Source organism: Schistocerca americana, chromosome 4, assembly GCF_021461395.2.
Source record: "Schistocerca americana isolate TAMUIC-IGC-003095 chromosome 4, iqSchAmer2.1, whole genome shotgun sequence".
Lineage (NCBI taxonomy): Eukaryota > Metazoa > Arthropoda > Insecta > Orthoptera > Acrididae > Schistocerca > Schistocerca americana.
The window spans coordinates 719,198,691-719,220,538 of NC_060122.1; the positions used below are offsets into that span (position 1 = coordinate 719,198,691).

General features: G+C 39.2%; 1 protein-coding gene across 1 annotated transcript in view; it reads right to left on the reverse strand.

Moving 5' to 3' along the window:
• Nucleotides 1-21,848, reverse strand: part of LOC124612696 (eukaryotic translation initiation factor 2-alpha kinase-like) — a 197,049-nt gene that overhangs the window by 32,581 nt on the left and 142,620 nt on the right. Inside the window, exons 14-15 of the mRNA XM_047141039.1 lie at nucleotides 20,975-21,554; nucleotides 13,562-13,747 (exon numbers count right to left, since the gene is read on the reverse strand). Of these exons, the coding sequence (XP_046996995.1) occupies nucleotides 13,562-13,747; nucleotides 20,975-21,554 (766 nt within the window). The remainder of the gene's footprint in view (nucleotides 1-13,561; nucleotides 13,748-20,974; nucleotides 21,555-21,848) is intronic.

Below are 21,848 nucleotides of genomic sequence, written 5' to 3' on the forward strand. Positions count from 1 at the left end.
GTTTTCAGAAAAGTAGAGTTTGCAGAACTGTTGCCATCATTTCATTGTTTTAACTCATGCACAGTTTAAAATGCAAGTGGAACAAGAAAGCAAAATGCAACCAGGTAATGTAAGGGATGCAACTGCCGATCCCACAGCTGCTGTGCAGGATCTAGCTAGATCCTCAGCACCCATGATTTATCCCTTCACTGTAATTACGCAAAAGCTTACTTTGCTATTCAAGTCGATCAGATGGCATAAGTGCAGTCAGAAATCCAGACACATCTGAACTTAATTCTACTGATTGTGTAAAATCAAAACAAAATGCAAGAGACGATACCTGATCTTATCAGAAACCATGAGGCCACGTCGAGTGAATTCAAGAATTGCGACAGGCTCAAGACAAATTTCTGACAGAGATTGAAAAGATAGGTGATACTGTCAAAGAAATATGAATCAACAAAATCAGGTGGAAGAAATGGTTGCTAGCCTCAGTAAAACAATGCAAGATATTTCGTCAGGACAGTACGCTAAAAATCAAAGAAAATTTTGAAATACACAAGCGTTACTTTCTGGAGGCCAGCAGCAAGTCTTATTCTTAGCTCACTTATTTGTCTCATAGTTTAATTCTTAATTTCTTTGCGCGTTTTTGGGTACTTGCATAGTTTAATTCACAAATTTCGAGTGTATTATAGTATTTAAGAGTTGTATCATCGTGTTTTTGTACCCGAATAGCGTAAATTCACGTAGTCGAAGTTTTTTTTTTTTTTTTTTTTTTTTTTTTTTTTGAACGGCTTGTGAGATAAAAAAAATTGTTAGGGATGGACAGGGACTGCACCTGTTACATACGGATTCAGGGGGAATTGGCCACCATCAGTAAACAGCTGGAATCTGTGTTGGCCGTGGTCAACAGGCTCCAGGCTGTTGCCCTGGGCCGCGGTGACATTGGGACACCCGAGGAGAGCATCTGAAACCTGTAGCATCGCCTGGGATCTCTGATGCCACTGCGCCTTCGGATTCAGATGTCCCTGCTGATCGACACTTGCCTGATGGCGATTCGCGAAACGTGGCGGGATCGCGAATCCCTGTGCGGAAGGCGAGAGTTGGTGCTGGCCGCAAGGCTGTACCCTTACGTCTCCGTAACAGGTTTGAGGTACTGCCCACTGCTGAAAGTACTTCTGAGCCAGCAAGGGCAGCCTCGCCTGTTGCGGCAGTGGTCGGTCTTCCTGAGACGTTTGGACAAGCGCAGAGGGTGGGATTGCTTCTCATTGGGAGCTTCAATGTTAGGCGGGTGATAGAGCTCCTTAGGGCTATGGCAGCTAAGGACAGGAAGAAAGACAATGTGCACTCCGTGTGCATACTGGTGGGAGTCATCCAAGATGTGGAAAGGGTCCTTCTGGATGCCATGAAGGGTACAGGGTGCAGCCAACTGCAGGTGGTGGTTCATGTTGGCACTAATGACGTGTGTCGCTATGGATTGGAAGAGATTCTCTCTGGTTTCCGGTGGCTATCTGAGTTGGTGAAGACTGCCAGTCTTGCTAGCGAGATGAAGGCAGAGCTCACCATCTGCAGCATCATCGACAGGACCGATTGCGGACCTTTGGTACAGAGCCAAGTGGAGGGTCTGAATCAGAGGCTCAAACGGTTCTGCGACCGTGTAGGCTGCAGATTCCTCGACTTGCGCAATAGGGTGGTGGGGTTCGGATTCCGCTAAATAGGTCAGGTGTCCACTACGTACAGGAGGTGGCTACATGGGGAGCAGGGGCCGTGTGGCGTGGACTGGGCGGTTTTTTAGGATATACAGTCTCGGGAAAGATCAAAAAGGACTCCAGTCTCAAAGGGTACAGAGCAAAGAAACAACAATAATTGACTAAGCAACAGTCCATATTGTTGTAAATTGTCGTAGCTGTGTTGGAAAAGTAGCAGAGCTTCACGCGCCGATAGAAAGCACTGAAGCTGAAACCGTTATAGGAACAGACAGCTGGCTAAAGCCGGAGATAGATTCTGCCGAAATTTTTACAGAGGCACAAACCGTGTTCAGAAGGGATAGATTAAATAAAGTAGGTGGTGGTGTGTTTGTGTCTGTTGGTAGTAGTTTATCTTGTAGTGAAGTTGAAATAGATAGTTCCTGCAAATTACTATGGGTAGAGGTTATACTCAACAGCCATACCAAAATAATAATTGGCTACTTCAACCGACCCCCCCCCACCCCCACCACCCCCCCCTCCCCCCCCAACTCAGATGATATAATAGCTGAACGGTTCAAAGACAACTTGAATTTTATTACAAATAAGTACCCCACTCATACAGTTATAATTGGTGGAGACTTCAATCTACCCTCGATTTGTTGGCGAAAATACATGTTCAAAGCCGGTGGTAGACAGGAAACATCTTCCGATATTGTGCTAATGCTTTCTCCGAGAATTACTTCGAACAATTAGTTCATGAGCCCACACGAATTGTAAGTGGTTGCGAAAACACACTTGACCTCTTAGCCACCACAAATAATCCTGATATAATAGAGAGCGTTATGACGGATACAGGGATTAGTGAACACAAGGTCATTGTAGTGAGGCTCAAAACCATATCAACCAAAACCACTAAAAATAAACGCAAAATATATCTATTTAAAACAGCAGATAAAAATTCACATGATGCCTTCCTAAGAGAGAGTCTCCATTCCTCCCAAGCTAATTATGTAAGTGTAGACCAGATATGGCTCAAATCTAAAGATACAGTATCGACAGAAATAGATAGATTCATACTGCATAAGTTAATGAGAGGCAGGACTGATCCACCATGGTACACAAAGCACATAAGAACACTGTTGCAGAAGCAACAAAAAAGCATGCTAAATTCAGAAGAATCAAAATTCCCAAAACCAGCTAAGTTTCACGGAAGTTCGAAATTTAGTGCGGACGTCAATGCGAGATGCTTTTAATTGTTTCCGCAATGAAGTAGTGTCTCAAAATATGGTAGAAAACCCAAAGAGATTATGGTTGTATGTAAAGTACACCAGTGGCAAAAAAAACAGTCAATACCGTCACTGTGCGATAGCGATGGAAATGTTACTGATGATGGTGCCACTAAAGCGGAGTTACTAAATACAGTTTTCCGTAGTTCCTTTACAAAAGAAGACAAAGTAAATATTCCAGAATTCGAAACTAGAACAGCTGTTAGCATGAGTGACATAAAAGTAGATATCTTAGGTGTTGCGAAACAACTCAAATCACTTAAGAAAGGCAAGTCTTCCAGTCCAGATGGTATACCAATCAGGTTCCTTTCAGAGTATGCAGACACAATAGTGCCTTTCTTAGCAACCATATAAAACCGTTCACTTGATGAAAAGTCTGTTCCTAATGACTGGAAAGTAGCACAGGTCACACCAATATTCAAGAAAGGAAAGAGTAACCCATTGTATTACAGTCCCATATCACTGACCTCAATTTGCAGCAGGATTTTGGAGCATACACTGTACTTGAACAATATGAATCTCCTTGAAGAAAATGACTTATTGATACATAACTACCACGGATTCAGAAAATATCATTCTTGTGCAACAAAGCTAGGTCTTTATTCCCATGAAGTAATGAGTGCTGTTAACAAGGGATCTCAGATCGATTCCGTATTCCTAGATTTCAAGAAGGCTTTTGATACCGTTCCTCACAAGCGACTATTAATCAAAATGCATGCATAGGGAGTATCGGACAGTTGTGAGACTGGACTCATGATTTCCTCTCAGAGAGGTCACCGTTCATAGTTATAGACGGTAAATCATCGAGTAGAACAGAAGTGATATCTGGCGTTCCGCAAGGTAGTGTCTTAGGCCCTCTGCTGTTCATGATTTACATAAATGATCTAGGTGATAATCTGAAGAGCCCCCTTAGATTGTTTGCAGATGACGCTGTAATTTACCATCTAGTAAAATCATCAGACAATCAATTCCAATTACAAAATGAACTAGAGAGAATTTCTGTATGGTGCAAAAAGTGGCAATTGACACTAAACAAAGAAAAGTGCAAGGTTATCCACATGGGTACTAAAAGAAATCCGTTAAATTTTGGGTATACGATAAATCACACAAATCTAGGGGCTGTCAATTAGACTAAATACCTAGGAATTACAATTACTAGCAGCTTAAATTGGAAAGACCACATAGATAATATTGTGGGGAAGGCAAAACAAAGACTGCACTTTGTTGGCAGAACACTTAGAAGATGCAACAAACCCAATAAAGAGACAGCCTACATTACACTTGTCTGTCCTTTGCTGGAATATTATTGTCCGGTGTGGGATCCTTACCAGGTAGGATTAACAGAGGACATCGAAAAAATGCAAAGGAGGGCAGCTCGTTTCATGTTATCGCACAATAGGGGTGAGAGCGTCAATGATATGATACGCGAGTTGGGGTGCCAGTCACTGAAACAAAGGTGGTTTTCTTTGTGGCGAGATCTATGAATGGAGAAATGATCATCATAATAAAATAAGAGAAATCGGAGCTCGAACAGAAAGATTTAGGTGGTCCTTTTTTCCATGTGCTATCCGAGAGTGGAATGGTAGAGAAGTAGTACGAAAATGGTTCGATGAACCCTCTGCCAGGCACTTAAGTGTCAATTGCAGAGTAAACATGTAGATGTAGATGCACGTAGATGTAGAGGTGATTGATAGCTGGGCAAAGGCATAGGAACAACAGCTGAATCAGGTGATAACAGACGGTGTAAAATCTGCTGTCTCACCTCTACCCCTAGATGAATTGCCAGAGAGACTTTCTTTAAGAAATGATTAAAAGAGGTTAAGACTCAGCTAGGCTCTGACTTTGTGAAATGGAAGGAGCAAGTCGAGGAGTCTATCAGGATGACCAAAGGAAAGCTAGAGGAGTTCCAAGGGACGATGAACAGTGGTAGCAAGGGTACATCAAGTTCCACAACAACAAACTTGGGGTGATGCATCCAGTTACAAAAATCCAAACTTGTATTCACCATTCTATAGTGCTCATAAAGTACACAAGATGCTGCTATGGGCCACTACATATATTCTACACCTAATATCAAAGAGAAAATGCTCAAGTATCGGCAATTTCAGATATTTCATCCTGATAAGAGAATGGTAAATCATTTGGTGTTTGTGTGAAGCTTCAGGGGACCTTTGGCAAGGAACTGGACTGGTACACAGAAGGAAAGCTATGTATCAAGTTATAATCCAAGGAGAAGGTGCACTATGGACAATCGACGCATGCGAATCTTGTTGGACTTAATGATGAATTTGAACAGGTGTTCTTAGCAAAATACTGGTCACAAGGAATTCAACAAAAGGTTGCACCAAGAAGTATTTTACCCTGAACAACTCTCATTCAAGCAAGGGTTGTTAGGAAAGTATTTCGAAAAATATCTTAATAAATTTTGCTATTGGGACAATCTGTTAACACAACTGGATGTATTGAGAACATTAAAAGCTAGATTACCGGTCAGTGTCAGAAATGAGCTAGTTAATGTGTCAGATAAATATTTGGAGGAATTTTTATCTGTGTTAGTTTTGATCGACCTGATTCAAGAATACGTGAAGTTCATGTAAGGATCAAATAACGGGTATAATAATGCAAACACTGGTGTCGATCACTAACGAAGTGACTGTGGAAATGGTAGTAATGCACAAAGAACCAACCAAATTGATAAAGCAAATAGAAGCAATGTACCAAATGGTAATCTGAACAATAGTTGGAAGAACAGCAGAAATGGATATGGTAGTGGCTTCCCACCGGCCAGAAACAAATTTAATACAGATGTTTGGAGGTACAATCCAGTCCAGCCTAATAACCAGCAACTGTCAACTAGTCAGTTTTGGAACATAATTTTCCACAACAGCAACAAGAGACTCAGTTGCAGTCTATACTGAGAGACTGACATATGCAGACACCAATAATTACGGAGAGAACAGTGATGCAAATAATGGCAGTGACGCGCACATCCAACAAACTAATCTTAACTGCCTCAAGCCCCCAGAGACGTGGTCAGGGATTCAAATAGGGGCTCTGACCAACAACTGCAGATGCTATGGTATGACAATGGAAAGGAATTAATGGAGTAATTGTCTGAGGATATTCATTAGTGTGACAAGGTTTATCCTTTCGTGCCAATGTCGAAAATTCTTGCTACAATCGAAGCAATTCCAGTCACCGGAACACTAGGTACTGGAGCTCCCACTAATATGATATAAAGTGCTTTGTCCCAAAAGCTATTGTGAAAAGCAAAACTACCAACTTTGCCAGTGGAGAACTACAGAATTATAGGAGCCTTAAGCACAATATCCAAAAGCGACAGGATGCAGATACAATTGATACTGAAATTGGGAAATGCAGCAATTACCTGTGCATTCCTGATTTTGAAAACCTGATAGTGGATTGTATTCTGGGCATTAGTAGCATACAAGAGAGGGACAGAAACATCAACTTCTTAGTGGGGAAAGCAGAATTTTGGATCAATGATGCTTTAGTGGAGGTTGACTTAATAGGGAAAGGAGTAGTACACGAGCAGTACTGCTGTGCAGCCCACATAAGCTTGATCATCACAAATAATAAACGACCGAAAAAGTTTTCCCTGAACACAATGAAATTATTACATTTTCAGATCATGTAATCGAGAAACTAAAGGAACCCATGTATCTCACTGATGAACAGAAGCTGCAATTATCAAGCCTCCTATTATCTCATTCTTTTTTTTTGTTTTTAAGAAAAACTTGGAATTATCAAAGGATGTGTTATGCCACACAGGACATACTGTAATAGCTTCTATCCGGTTCCCTGGCATCATAAGAAACCTGCAGAAGAGGAAATTATGAACAACTTGCTTCACACCTCAACCAAATTCATGCCTGCTGCATTCATGTTTAGAAGAAAGGAAAGAAATGAACGGGCAGCTAAAAATTTGAAGGCAGAAGATACTGACATACCTTGGGAAGAGAAAATTAGACAAGCTCTGGCTAATCTCATCAAGAGGCTACGATCAGAAAAAAAGGATTACGACAGCAAACTCAAAGGGATGCAAACACTCAGGATTGGCGAAAAGGCATTGCTGTGAATACATTCACGATCCTCTTTACCTTCCAAAAAAAATAGGAAGTGGCAATTATTATACACTAGACAGTTCGTAATTGTGAAGATTCCGAACCCTGGTGTGTATTTATTGACGTATCCAGAAAGTATACAAATCAGATCCCCATCAGTATATTAAATGATATCATGTGAAGTGATTAACACTGTGGAAAGACCTATGATGATTAAATTCGAAGTGATTAGGGACTACACAGTGACGAGTGATGGACTGTGAATAAATTTATAGTAACTGTGTTTGGTGTTGGACTATGATGCACTCATATTGACATCAGAGTTACTAATAAGACATTATGCACCTCATAGTGAGAGCTTTAGAGAATTAATGGTAGTATTTATCTAATAATTCACTAATCAATCATTTTTACTGATGACCAAGTTAATTCTTTATTTTTAGGAAGAGTTTATATTCATTTTTAAATAATTAAGTTTTGATTTATGATGTATGTGTTTTATCCACTCAGGTTGATGCATTGTAAGTTAAGTCTTTTGTGAAAGGAAGTGTATGTGAAATGACAGAACTTTGCTGAAGGAGATATTATGATGGTGACATTTTTGGGACCTGCAGGCATCATTGATAATGAACAGTTAAATTTTGCTACATTCTTACCACTTAGTGTAGATGCAAGTTGGTTGGTATATAAGGCGTAGATTGGAATTAGTTTGGTTGTTCCTGACCCAAATTAATTTTACTTCCAGGAAGATGAAATACTGCATATACATTTGTTGTTGTGGTCTTCAGTCCCGAGACTGGTTTGATGCAGCTCTCCATGCTACTCTATCCAGTGCAAGCTTCTTCATCTCCCAGTACCTACTGCAACCTACATCCTTCTGAATGTGCTTAGTGTATTCATCTCTTGGTCTCCCTCTACAATTTTTACCCTCCGTGCTGCCCTCCAATGCTAAATTTGTGACCCCCTGATGCCTCAGAACATGTCCTACCAACATGTCCCTTCTTCTTGTCAAGTTGTGCCTAAAACTCCTCTTCTCCCCAATTCTATTCAATACTTCCTCATTAGTTATGTAACTACCAATCTAATCTTCAGCATTCTTCTGTAACACCACATTTCAAAAGCTTCTATTCTCTTCTTGTCCAAACTATTTATCGTCTATGTTTCACTTCCATACACGGCTACACTCCATACAAATACTTTCAGAAACGACTTCCTGACACTTAAATCTATACTCGATGTTAACAAATTTCTCTTCTTCAGAAACGTTTCCTTGCCATTGCCAGTCTACATTTTATATCCTCTCTACTTCGACTACAATCAGTTATTTTGCTCCCCAAATAGCAAAACTCCTTTACTACTTTAAGTGTTTCATTTCCTAATCTAATTCCCTCAGCATCACCAGACTTAATTCGACTACATTCCATCATCCTCACTTTGCTTTTGTTGATGTTCATCTTATATCCTCCTTTCAAGACACTGTCCATTCCGTTCAACTGCTCTTCCCAAGTCCTTTGCTGTCTCTGACAGAATTACGATGTCATCGGTGAACCTCAAAGTTTTTATTTCTGCTCCATGGATTTTAATACCTAGTTCGAATTTTTCTTTTGTTTCCTTTACTGCTTGCTCAATATACTGATTGAATAACATCGGGGAGAGGCGACAACCCTGTTTCACTCCCTTACCAACCACTGCTTCCCTTTCATTCCCCTCGACTCTTACGACTGCCATCTGGTATCTGTACAAATTGTAAACAGCCTTTCGCTCCCTGTATTTTACCATTGCCACCTTTAGAATTTGGAAGAGAGTATTCCAGTCAACATTGTCAAAGGCTTTCTCTAAGTCTACAAATGCTAGAAACATAGGTTTGCCTTTCCTTAATCTTTCTTCTAAGATAAGTCATAAGGTCAGTATTGCCTCATGTGTTTCCACATTTCTACAGAATCCAAGCTGATCTTCCCCGAGGCCGGCTTCCACGAGTTTTTCCATTCGTCTGTAAAGAATCCGCATTAGTATTTTGCAGCTGTGACTTATTAAACTGATAGATCGATAATTTTCGCATCTGTCAACACCTGCTTTCTTTGGGATTGGAATTATTATATTCTTCTTGAAGTCTGAGGGAATTTCGCCTGTCTCATACATCTTGCTCATGAGATGGTAGAGTTTTGTCAGGACTGGCTCTCCCGAGGCCGTCAGTAGTTCTAATGGAATGTTGTCTGCCGCTGGGCACGCACTGCCTGCTGCTAAGAAGGTGATTGTTTCCCAGGCGGGAACATTATTTTCCTGCCTATGTCGCATACTACTCTAGTGAGCCACATCATGTGTGGATCTGCTGCATGTACCTTCGTTATGCAAGTGTGGCATTTATTGAATTTTTAATTTACGATGGCAACCTTGTTACAAGTTCTCTGTGAAGTAAGCATCACAGCAGCAGTTTCCGTGGTGTAGCAGCCATCACGTCTGCCTAACACGCAGAAGGTCCCTGGTTCGACTCAGGTCTTTCAGTGCTCTGTCAAAATCTTCACACAGTATCGTATCTCCCATTTCATCTTCATCTACATCCTCTTCCATTTCCTTGTATAGACCCTCTATATACTCCTTCCACCTTTCTGCTTTCCCTACTTTGCTTAGAACTGGGTTTCCATATGAGCTCTTGATGTTCATACAAGTGGCTCTCTTTTCTCCAAACGTATCTTTAATTTTCCTGTAGGCAGTATCTATCTTTCCCCTAGTGAGATAAGCCTCTACATCCTTACATTTGTCCTCTAGCCATCCCTGCTTAGCCATTTTGCACTGTCAGTCGATCTCATTTTTGAGACGTTTGTATTCCTTTTTGCCTGCTTATTTACGGCATTTTTATATTTTCTCCTTTAATCAATTAAATTCAGTATCTCTTGTGTTACCCAAGGATTTCTACTAGCCCTCGTCTTTTCACCTACTTGGTCCTCTGCTGCCTTCACTACTTCATCCCTCTGAGCTATCCATCATTCTTCTACTGTATTTCTTTCCCCCATTCCTTCCAATTGTTCCCTTATGCTCTCCTTGAAACTCTGTACAACCTCTGGTTTAGTCAGTGTATCCAGGTCCCACCTCCTTAAATTCCCAACTTTTTGCAGTTTCTTCAGTTTTAATCTACAGTTCATAACCAATAGATTGTGGTCAGAGTCCACACCTGCCCCTGGAAATGTCTTACACTTTAAAACCTGGTTCCTAAATCTTTGTCTTACCATTATATAATCTATCTGATACCTTCTAGTATCTCCAGGATTCTTCCATGCATACAACCTTCTTTCATGATTCTTGAACCAAGTGTTAGCTATGATTAAGTTATGCTCTGTGCAAACTTCTACCAGACGGCTTCCTCTTTCATTTCTCTCCCCCAATCCATATTCACCTACTATGTTTCCTTCTCTCCCTTTTCCTACTCTCTAATTCCAGTCACCCATGAGTATTACATTTTCGTCTCCCTTCACTACCTGAATAATTTCTTTTATCCCATCATACATTTCATCATGAATGTAAGAGGAATTAATATATCTATCCGCTCTAAAGTGAATTCAGTTTCATACATGGTGTGAAAAGAAACTGAGAAGAGTTTAACAGAGAAATGTATGATGAAAGCATAGAAGTGGTGCGAAGGCAAGGTGGTTTATAGTCTTCATCAGAAGTATTTCCCAGGTGGAAAAAAGCAAAATATTCAGTTCTTTAAAATAAATAACACCAACAATTAACAAAGCACATGGGCAGTAGTCAGTCAATAAGGAAGAAAGCTCCAAAATTTTGATGAAAAATTGAATATCATGTAAATGAGTTTCTGAAACAGGTGAGCTTAACAACTACTGTTAAACTCCTAGTTTTGGAAACAAACCAACCTTTAGCTGAAGATATATCCACTCATTATTTTATGGTATAATTTTTTGAGGTAAATTTTCATTTAGGAAAGAAGTGTTTATTGTCAGAAATAGTTTCCAGCCACTAGGTGGGTCTGTTTTGCACACAACCCTCGCCATTTTCCTCTCTCCTCCCATCACAACTTTGCCACCACCCTGAATCAGCCCTATTTTCTCCGAATAGTCTCCTTTGCTCCTTTCAGATAACCCTCTCTTGGTCCTTTGCCTTGGTGCCTCTATTCAGGCATCTTCCCTGCAACTCTAATACATTTCATTTTCTTTAAAAGTTTAGGCAACTCAAGCCCTTGCTGACGCTATCTGCTTCTGGTTTCCAGGCAGTTTCTTACACCTGACTTTGTGAATACTGGTCTGGTAAAGATGTTCTGCCTCAGTTACAAGAATCACAAATATTTAAATAAGGAAAAAAGTTCTCACAGGAACACATTGGTAACACTAGAAGCAAACAGATGGGGTACACTATTTCCGTCTCAGAGGTGGGGACGTTCAGTGGTGACAGAAAGGGACATCCAGCCACACTAAACCACTAACATTGCCAAATCCAGATTAACATAACTACCCTGTGAAGATACAGGATAAAAGCCAGGGAAAAGAAGAGAAGATTAGCATAGGCCATTAACTTATGATTATCCTCTCCAACTTTATTCTTCAGGGGCTCCCATACCTTACTGCAGCACACATTGTCATACACTATCTCAAGATACAGGAAAATCAACAGATCTTGTCCACTCTCATGTTTCCCATGTAACTGCCTTACTGCAAATATGACATCTATCACTGACCTGCCAAGGCTGAAGCCATGCTGCTATTCCTTCAGTTTTCCTTAACTTTGCCCCTTATTCTCTTCCCTAGAATGTTGCAAATATTTCTTCCCAGTTGCACCCTTCTATAGTTCTTAAACTCATTCTCAATCCCTTTCTTTAAGACTGGGACAATTACTCCTTTCTTCGAGTCTTGTGGAGCTGCCTTCTCCCTCCAAACTACCCTCAGCACATTGCATTGTCATTACTGCCTTGTTGCTCCAGCTGCTCTTACCATTTCAGCTGACACCACCTACCCTCCTCCTCTTACTGTCCATGGCTGATACTACATTCGTACATCTAATACCTATTTTTCTCAGATGTTATCCATCTCTTTACTGACCTCCCTTCTTGGCTATCCATACTGGATTTAAAAGGGCTTCAAAGAATTCTTTCCGCATTGCTCTCAGTTTTTTCTTACTCCTTCCTTATTTTACATTTACATTTGGTGCAGTTAAGTTTCCAGTAACACATTTCCTCTTTGTCTTCCTTATCCCAAATAGCAATTACCTGTTGCTTTTTCTGCCTTCCTTCATCACTTCTGTCCATCAATTTCCTTTCTCCTCTGCTACTATCTTTTTGGCTTGCTTCTCCTTGCTATTGTATTCATGCCTTACATCTTGTTTCTTTTACTGAAACCATGCCCTAACTGCTGCTGTCCACCCCCCTTTTTATCCTGTAATGCTGCTTTCACTGTCTCATTCCACCTACATTTTTGCTTCAATCTTTTAATGTTGCCATCCACAGGTATCTTCAGGCTGATGTTTAAAGAGTTATACATTCTTTGAGAGAGTGCTGAAAAGTAATGCCTCCAAATGTCTTATGTGAAAACTCTTATTAAAGCTTTTTAAATAAAATGAACATTACAAACATTCTACATCTTTATTCTTCACGTCTACACATTTGCAGCCCTCTGCCGCTAGAGGGCTCCGAATTGTAGCCTATAACGTGGTAGTGTGTAACGTACCTATGTCTGTGTGTAACAAACGGTGTGCTGTATTCGAGTTCTGAATTCGGAAAGTTCATCTACATATGGAGCACCCTCTCCTTCAGCATGTCAATTCCAGAGACCACAGGAGTGCTGTGACATCTGGAACAATCTGATGCCTTGGGTTCACTGTCATCGATCATTCTACATACAGTCCTGACTTTGCCCTATTTACAAAATTTAAAGGACCCCTTCGAAGCCTTCATTGCTATAGCAATGAATTGGTGCATGCAGAAGTGGGGTTGTGGCTCCATCAACAAAGTCAAACAGTCTACAGTGACAGTTATCAACAAACTGCTCTCTCATGGCACAAATGTGTTTGTTGCAAGAGTGACTATGTTGAGGAATAACCATGTAGAATAAAGACGTAGAATGTTAATAACATTCATTCTATTTATACAGCTTTAAGGGTTTTCACATAAAAAACTCAGAGGCATCACTTATCAGCACACCCTCATAACTGAACCATCACAATACATACATTCACAAATGAAATTTGTTATAAATAATCCATCAAAATTTGAGAGGCGTTACAATATATGAAGAAAATATGACCTTCGTCCCCGTCAGCCTTGTTTGGTTCAGATTCTGAACAAAAATATTTCAGGTGAGATCTAGGAGCAAGTTTACAGCATCTAATTCGGAATATGTTGTTACTGACAGTAAAGTAATGAATTCTGCTCTGCAGTTTTATAGATTGTCTGTATTACATAGCACTCTGTTTGAAATACTGAAATAAGGTCATGTTCAGAAACAGCAGGAAATATTTTCCTACATCCAAAGCTAATCAGATCAGATTACTTTACAAAAGCTAATTTTAACTGTCTTACCTGCTCTGGGCTCATATATGTCTCTGTCCCGACTTGTGCAGTGTGCTTCTCATGCCTTCTTTCATACGATTGTTGAATGGTGTCATGGAACGTTTTTTTCTCCGTAACATTCTCTACCATTGCAGTAACAAGACCAAAGTCTCCAACCTTTATTTGGCCATTCAATGAAAAGAATATGTTTGAAGGCTAAAAACATGGTAAGATCCCAAATTACTAAATCAGATATATGTTCTCACACATACTAGAAATATAACAAATAAAATAAACTAAAATACGAAGTATGTTGAAAAATTCACATTGTTCATTAACAGATAGTTCTGGTAAAATGATGCAGAAATTCTGAAACTACAGAAAATTTAAATATGTGTGAAAGTTATCATGCTAGAGTTTCTGTTCCCTTGATGTTAGGTGTGAATAAGTCAATGTATCAAGTTACAGCATTGGTCTTCTAGTGATTAATGTTAGGCAAGACATTGTTTTGTAAACCCCTTTTTTTTGTGAATATTGAATTGTCTAGGCTTGGTTTTGTGTGCCTTCCGTTTGAGGTAATCGTTGGGGTATGGTATGGGCAGCCGATGTTATGATATAAGAGCAAGGGCAGAGAGACCTCATTGCCAACTGCAGCTGCAAGGAGTACTTCAAATGAAAGATTCTGCAAACAATGCTGAAGAAGACAATATCAAGCTTGGATGTATTTTTTAGGCAGTCTCTGGACAGACCTCTTATGATAGCATCTAATGAAACACTGTACATTGTGTAATTGACTCTGAGAATAAAGTAATCTGTCAGCAAGAACAACAGTCTACTAATTTAAGTTGATTGGATAAACAGCTGTTTCATATGGTGTGCTATGGTTCAGGAATTGTACAGGAGTACTGCACAATTAGCATGGTCACAGTACGATGCAGTAGCACTAACACAAAAATCGTGTGGCACCCCTGCAATGGTTAGTAGCAACTTCAGCAAACAATATTATATGCCATGCTACTCATTTGTTTTTGGCATCAGAGGTACAAGAGCCTAACAAAGTACTGAACAAAAAATTATCAAAATGCAATGGGTAAATAGTTGAGTGGTTTCCAAAGGCTGAGAGAAACTCCAGACCTGGACACTATTCCTCACAATGATATAAACAGACACACACATGCAAGTTCTATTTTGTTGTCTAAACCATAAAATAAACTTAACCTGTGAGACAACAAGAATTTAATGATACATTTTAGAAAAAAATTGTAGCTTGAGAGAAAGTGATCAAATCCCATATCTAGCAACTCAAAGCTATGATTTGCTGGTTTCCTTAAATCACTATGCCCTCAGTAAGCCCACAGTTTGAGTCCTTCACACATACTTTTCAACTGGGCTAATGCCCTATCTCTATTTACGTAACTGAAAACCACCTTTCCTTCTCAGCAGGAACTTACATCATACAAAAAACTGTACCTGATCTGATAATTTTAACTATGTAATTTTGGACTATATTAGTTTCAAAACAAGAATAACAATTTACAAAAAATATGATACAAAATGAGCAAGCCACACTCTAAAGCAAAAAGTTACAAAAATAAAATTGTGACTTTTCAGTCTTTGCCAATGGGTCTGTTGCAAATACACTTGTCGGGTTTGCCACCGGACTGTATTGTGTAAATCACACAATATTTCATCGCTGCAACTGCTTGACATCTTCAGGTGCTGATAGTTGTTGCTGACCTGAAGATGTCGAGTAGTTGCATCGATGAAATATTGTACGATTTATACGATACAGCGGCAAACCAGAGAAGTGTATTTCCAAGAATTAAATTCATGTTATGGTGTAATGTCAATGAAGAGAACGACTCTGAACAGAACAAACATGAAACAACCTTTAACTGAATAACATTTTTCTGAGAACCCATGCACAAACTTTATGCCATCCAACTGATGCCATGTGCCTTGCAGGATAAAGAATCTCTCACCATTTTCTCTCTTAAGTACGTCGATACTCAGCTCAGTTGCAGTGCAAAACCACATAATTTAACAGAAACTATTTAAATCTAAATTACTTAATATTCTAACAGTAATTCTTTATTTTACAAAACTGTGTGTTGCAAGCTGTGTGTTATGTGAATTATCTAGTCTCAGCAAAATCCCATGTTCTATAAATTGTCAGAAATCCTTCCCAAACTGATCTAATGGTTAACAAATGAAAGAGTATGAAAGAATCTAATTAATAGAGCTATCTGGAACATTCTCTAACTCACACCACAAATTACATTTTGTCTGTTTACGCTTTTGTACTGTCAGGTAAAAACTTGTTGCCCAGTTATGTTGCAGTACTGGAACAATGTAGACATTATTGAAATGATTAGCAATGATTTCAATCTTGTTTGTTTGTGTGTCTCTTCATTTGCTTGATGCCTCGTCACTGACTTTACTCCTCCTATTATTAAAAAAGGCAGATTATGCAGTTATTGAGTAAACGTAGTATTTATGGAACACAGATTTTCCTGCATAACATTTACAGAGCTTTCAAAATGAAATCATTTGAACAGCAATAGAACCAAGATGAAGAAACTGGTGTTTAAACTTACACAAGCTATTAAGTACACCAAAATTGCTCCTCAAAATCAAATAGAACTTTGAAAACATGCCTCAAAAATCATTTCATGACTCACTGATGGTCTTAGCTCAACTATGGGCTTTCTGTCTCCTTGTAAAGTGAGTGTTAAAGAAATGCAGCCACATGTATGCTACTTAAGAGACAGGAAAAATTTGCGAAAACGTTAATGTAAAAAATGAAAAAGAAAATTAGTTGATTTTAGCAAAATAACACAAAATCAGTGACTTTAACAAGACATCACAAAATCTGTAATTTTGTCATACAAAAATGTTATATATCAGTGGATGGCAGTTTATCCAATATTCATAATTGATAGTTATTGAATGTTAGAACTGAGTTCTGATTTCTAATCCCTTCAAGAATGAGGTTTGTATACAATTTTGAGATGTAACAATATTAAGAAAAGGATAGTTGCTACTCACCATATAGCGGAGATGCTGAGTCACAGATACGCACAACAAAAAGACTGTCACAAAATAAGCTTTTGGCCAGCAAGGCCGTTGTCAAAGTGATGTCACACACACACACACACACACACACACACACAAAACCACAACCCTCACACACAGTGACAACAGATTCTGGCAGCTGAAGCGACACTACGACCAGCAGCAGCAGTGCATTATGGGAGAGACAACTGAGGGATAAGGAAGGGGCTGGGATGGGAGGGGGAGGGATAGCAGGGTAGGCATGCGGGGCAGTGAAGTGCTTGTGCAGGGAGAAGGTGGAGAGGGTAGGGCAGCTGGTGCAGTCTGGGGCTTAGACAGGAGGCAGGGGAGAGGTGGGGGGAGGGGGTAGGGCAGCGGAAAAGAAGAGAAGTAAAAAGACTGGGTTCATTGGTGGAACAGAGGGTTGTTCAGTGATGGAATTGGAACAGGGAAGGGACTAGATGGGTGAGAACAATGATTAATGTTGAGGCTAGGAGGGTTATGGGAATGTAGGATATATTGCAGGGAGAATTTCAACCTGCACAATTCGGAAAAGCTGGTGTTGGTGCGCCCTATCCTCTCCATTGTTTCCCTGCATGCTCCCCAGCAGCACTTCACCGTCCCCCAGCCCTCCCCTGCTATCCCTCCCCATCCCAGCCCCAGCTCCCTCCTTATCTCCATCCAGTTGCCTCTCCCATTATGCACTGCTGCTGCTGCTCATAGTGTGGCTTCAGCTGCCAGAGATGTGGTCGTGTGTGTGTGTGTGTGTGTGTGTGTGTGTGTGTGTGTGTGTGTGGTGTGACAAAGGCTTTGTTGGCCGAAAGCTTATTTTGTGATAGTCTTTTTGCTGTGCCTATCTGCGACTCAGCATCTCCTTTATATGGTGAGCAACAACTATCCTTTTCATAATATTGTTAATTCCATCCTGGATTTTCCATTGATTGACTTTGGAATGTAAGTTCATTTTCACTGTAGTGAACTTTGATGTGATGACGAAAATAGGACTGAAAATTGTAAAAAAAGTTACTGAATTTCACAAAAAATAACATACAATTTGGCAAAAAACAACACTAAATTTTTGTAAAAACACAAAATTTGCCAGAAACAGCAAATCTGGCACAGAAATAACATTGAACACAAATAAGGCAAAAAAAAAAAGTGACTCGGAATTTAGCAAAGAAAAGTCTCAGAATTTAGCACAAAAAAAAAAAACCAACCATTTGGAATTAAACAAAAAAGTGACTTGGAATTTACCAAAAAGTAGCAAAAAATTTTGCAAAAAAGTAGCACAGTTTATAGCAAAAAACGTAACACTGAATTTGACCAAAAGTAACACCGAATATGGCCATAAAATGAAACATACTCTTCCTCTCCCTAATGGTACTGCAATGAGGCACTGACCCTCAAAGATGTATCTGCCTCTTATGGCCTAGCAAATCTTCAAATTAAATACTGTTTCTCTATACACTTGATTAGTGTAAATAACATCCTTCCTGAAGTGCATGGTAAAGGAAGATGTGAATGTGCTGCTCAATGAGGATTCAGTCAACTAAAACGATATTTGTGCGGATAAATCCTGCCATATGCTCTCAAAAGAGAATGCTTCCTAGCTTTGTAAGAGAGCAACAGGATGCCTAGTATCATCTCAACTGACAGTGCTGCAGTGCTCCGGAACTCATGCTGAACACACCAGCTTCATTGTGGCATAATATATGTAAGTGATTCATACTTGACATACACTTTGATCATATTCAAGCAGGCAAAACCAACGTGAACAAAAAGGTGACAAAATTTTTTGAAACTTTGTTCATGGAAATAAAAGAGCACTATTAAAATTTTTTAACTAAAAAATAGTTTTGATCACTAAAACCATTTATTTTTATCTTAAAAGATGACCAGTTTTGATGTGTGTGAGATCGTCTTCAGACCAGTTAATCCATGATGACCGCAGATGCAGTTGATCTTCACGCCTTCCTAGAGCAGTGCCACCATTTCCAACAGTAATCATGGAGTCACTGGTCTAAAGATGATCACACACAGATCAAAACCAGTCACCTTTTAAGATAAAAATAAATTACTTTAGTGGTCCAGACTGTTCTTTAATTTAAAATTTTTAAAAAAGCTCACATGTCACCAAAATGCCTGGAAAATGACTGTTTTGAGAATACAGTGAATCTGAAATCTTGCATCTTAACTCTTGCACTGATTTTCATGATGAAGTTTTATTTTATCTGCTGCTGGATAAAGGTGTGATCTAGACATTTCCATTCACATCGGTCATCAATGATAATCATCCATGTCTCACTATCATCAATCAAAACTGGCAATACACACTGATTGTAGCTTTTCTTTTCAGCCACACCCATAATCTAGTTTAGAAATCACTATTAGTTTCCCAAAAGCACTTCAGACCATTTCTAAACTTTTGGTTTTTTCTTTTCCTGTTCACCAAGTCATCTTTAAATGTCCTAAATACAAAATGTCAGTGGGAATCATTGTCAAGTAATTCGCACTGTTTTCTTTTCGATCTGTTGGATATAAATAATTTCAGCCTCTTTGTTATTGATTTTCAGTCTTACTATCAAAGTTGATCAATTAAGTTCTTCCATTAGTTGCTCAAGTTTATTTGCACCAGCAGCAAACAGTATAATGTATCAATAAGTCAAAAGTGGTTCAGATAAGTTCCATTAACAATATGCCTTCTTCATTTTCCCAGTTTAAAAACCGGAAAGTTCCTCTAAGACTGCTGAGACTAGTTTAGGAGATATGGACTCACCCTGCCCACCTTTTTTCAATCCTAAATGTATCACTTTCTTGGTGAAATCTGATAGTAACTGCAGCGTTAACGTATTAGTATACCAACATATGTCGAATTAATTTCTCGTTGAAATGAGGCTGAAAGCATTCTCAAATCTACGAGCCCTATGTAAAGTGATAATTCATACCCCTTGCTCTATTCTATAATATACTACATGAGGCACAAACGGGACATTGTGCTATACCCATGTCTAAAACATACTTTGCTTTGTAGGAGTTCAACGTTTATTCTATTGTTGGTGATAATTTTGTCAGACACCTTTTAAGTTACAGAGGGGCTTTTTCTGTCTTGTCTGTCAACTATCTTATTAAGTAGAACAACTATATTATTATGTAAACTGAAGGTGGAGGGGGGGGGGGGGGGGAGAGGAAGGGAAGGGAAGGGAAGGGAAGGGAAGGGAAGGAACTACTGACATCAGCTGCATCAGGACTTTGTGTGGAATCAACAGTGACAAGTGAAAATGTGTGCTAGACCAGGACTCAACCGGGGATCTCTAGCTTACTAGGCAGTTTCATTAACCTCTGTGCCAGCCGGATACACTGGATTATTGCAAATGCATGGAGTATTTAGCATGTTCCTCAAACGACCCACACTCCCAGCTAGCACCACCTATCTGCAAGTCTCCATCCATGTCCTCCATGCTCACTAATTTTAGATTCCTGCTGGAGATCGAACATTAACATGCTTCCACACTGAAGGTTGTGGATTCATTGCTCATCGAGTCAAATCAATTATATGAATGAGTGGTGTCAGTTCTTTCAGACAAAAACAGATACCATGTATTCATGTAACTATATTATTGTCCAGTTTTTGGCAACTGTCTACAACCTTAGGCATTCTGTAAATAATTATCCAAGTTCCTTTTGTAATATTTTACACTCAACTTTAATAAACCACCATCCCCAGATAAGTTTCTTTTTTTTTTTTTTTTTCATGCCTTGAACAATTTTATATAACTCATCCTGAACTACTTCAGAGTGCCATTAATTTCCTTATTAATTACATGTGTTTCAATTTATTCTTGAAGAATTCAGTTTGTCTCAATTGTTTGTTATTTTGTCATTTGTGCATACCTTGGAATCTAAGGAGATCCAAGCAGTCAGTCCAGCAAGAGATCATTGATGAAGAAAAACAAATACATGACAACCACACAATTAGGATGACAATTGTACTGCCATCACTGCATAAACATTTGCAAAACCACTGGCTACTGTGATTAAGAAAAAATCTGCTTTTTTTGTAATGCGATAAATGAAATGTGCTACTTTGTATAAGGTAGTGGCTGTTGTTTCTTTTGTCCTTCACAACAAAATAATATATGCACATCTCATACATTATTTTTTGAATGAGTTTTACTGCAGACTAAGATGTTCTTTGCTAATCCCCAAACACAGCACTTGATTTTATTGGATGCTAAGAAAGGTACAGCAGTATCAATTTCTGAACTCCACTAGAATATGAATTTAGAGGATTTTCATCTCTCAAAGCAAATATCACATCAACATTATTCAATGAAAAATATCACAAGTTATTCTAAGTGTATATATTAACCGGGTCTACTTTAATCTTACCTTTAGATCCCTGTGTATAAGGCCTTGGAGGTGAACATATTCTACTGCCTGCACAATCTGTTCAAACATTACAAGAACTTTATGCTGATCTCTAGACGACACATTATCACATAACCATTCCCTTAGGCTTTCACGGTGGCATAGCTGCATTTGGATGTACAGGAACACAGATGTTGATGGACTGGCCATGATACTGCCATCTCCACGTATGTTTAGTGATGCTGGTCTTCTTGAGGTCACATCACAGCTCGTCTGACTACTATCATAGTCTGAGCCTACAGAGATAATGCTGTCACCTTGTCCCTGTTCACTAATTTCTTCGTCAAATGAAGTTAATAACTCATCTGCATTCTGTTTTTCCTTCGAATCCTCAAATACAATGAATGAATCATCTTCGTCACTTGCTGATCTGCAAATATTGACACCTGAGGTGGTATTCTCAGATGCCGTACAACGGCTATCTTGAGCATCTGTCTTCATTGTCTTTGTGGGTAGCCCATACAGTCGTGCATACTCTGAGGTAGAGTGTAAATCTTTGCTCAGCTGAGAAAGGTCAATAGATGTAGCATCTTGTAAAAGACTGGAAGGAAGAACAGAGTGAATGATATTAGCACAATCAAGGAATCAAATTAAGTATTTCACTTACAATTCTGTATGCTTAGAATACATAATTCAAAATAACTGCAACAAAATTGTTTTACAAAATTATAACAACAATGCATGTTTCTTGGAAGGCAGTCAATTTACATTAAAGAAAACAATGACTGTTGCACTGTTACTAGCACAGTGCAAATTTAGCACCTTACACCACACATACTTGCCTCTTCTTGAGCAACTTACAGGAACACTGAGAATTCCAAACTATTTGTAAAAC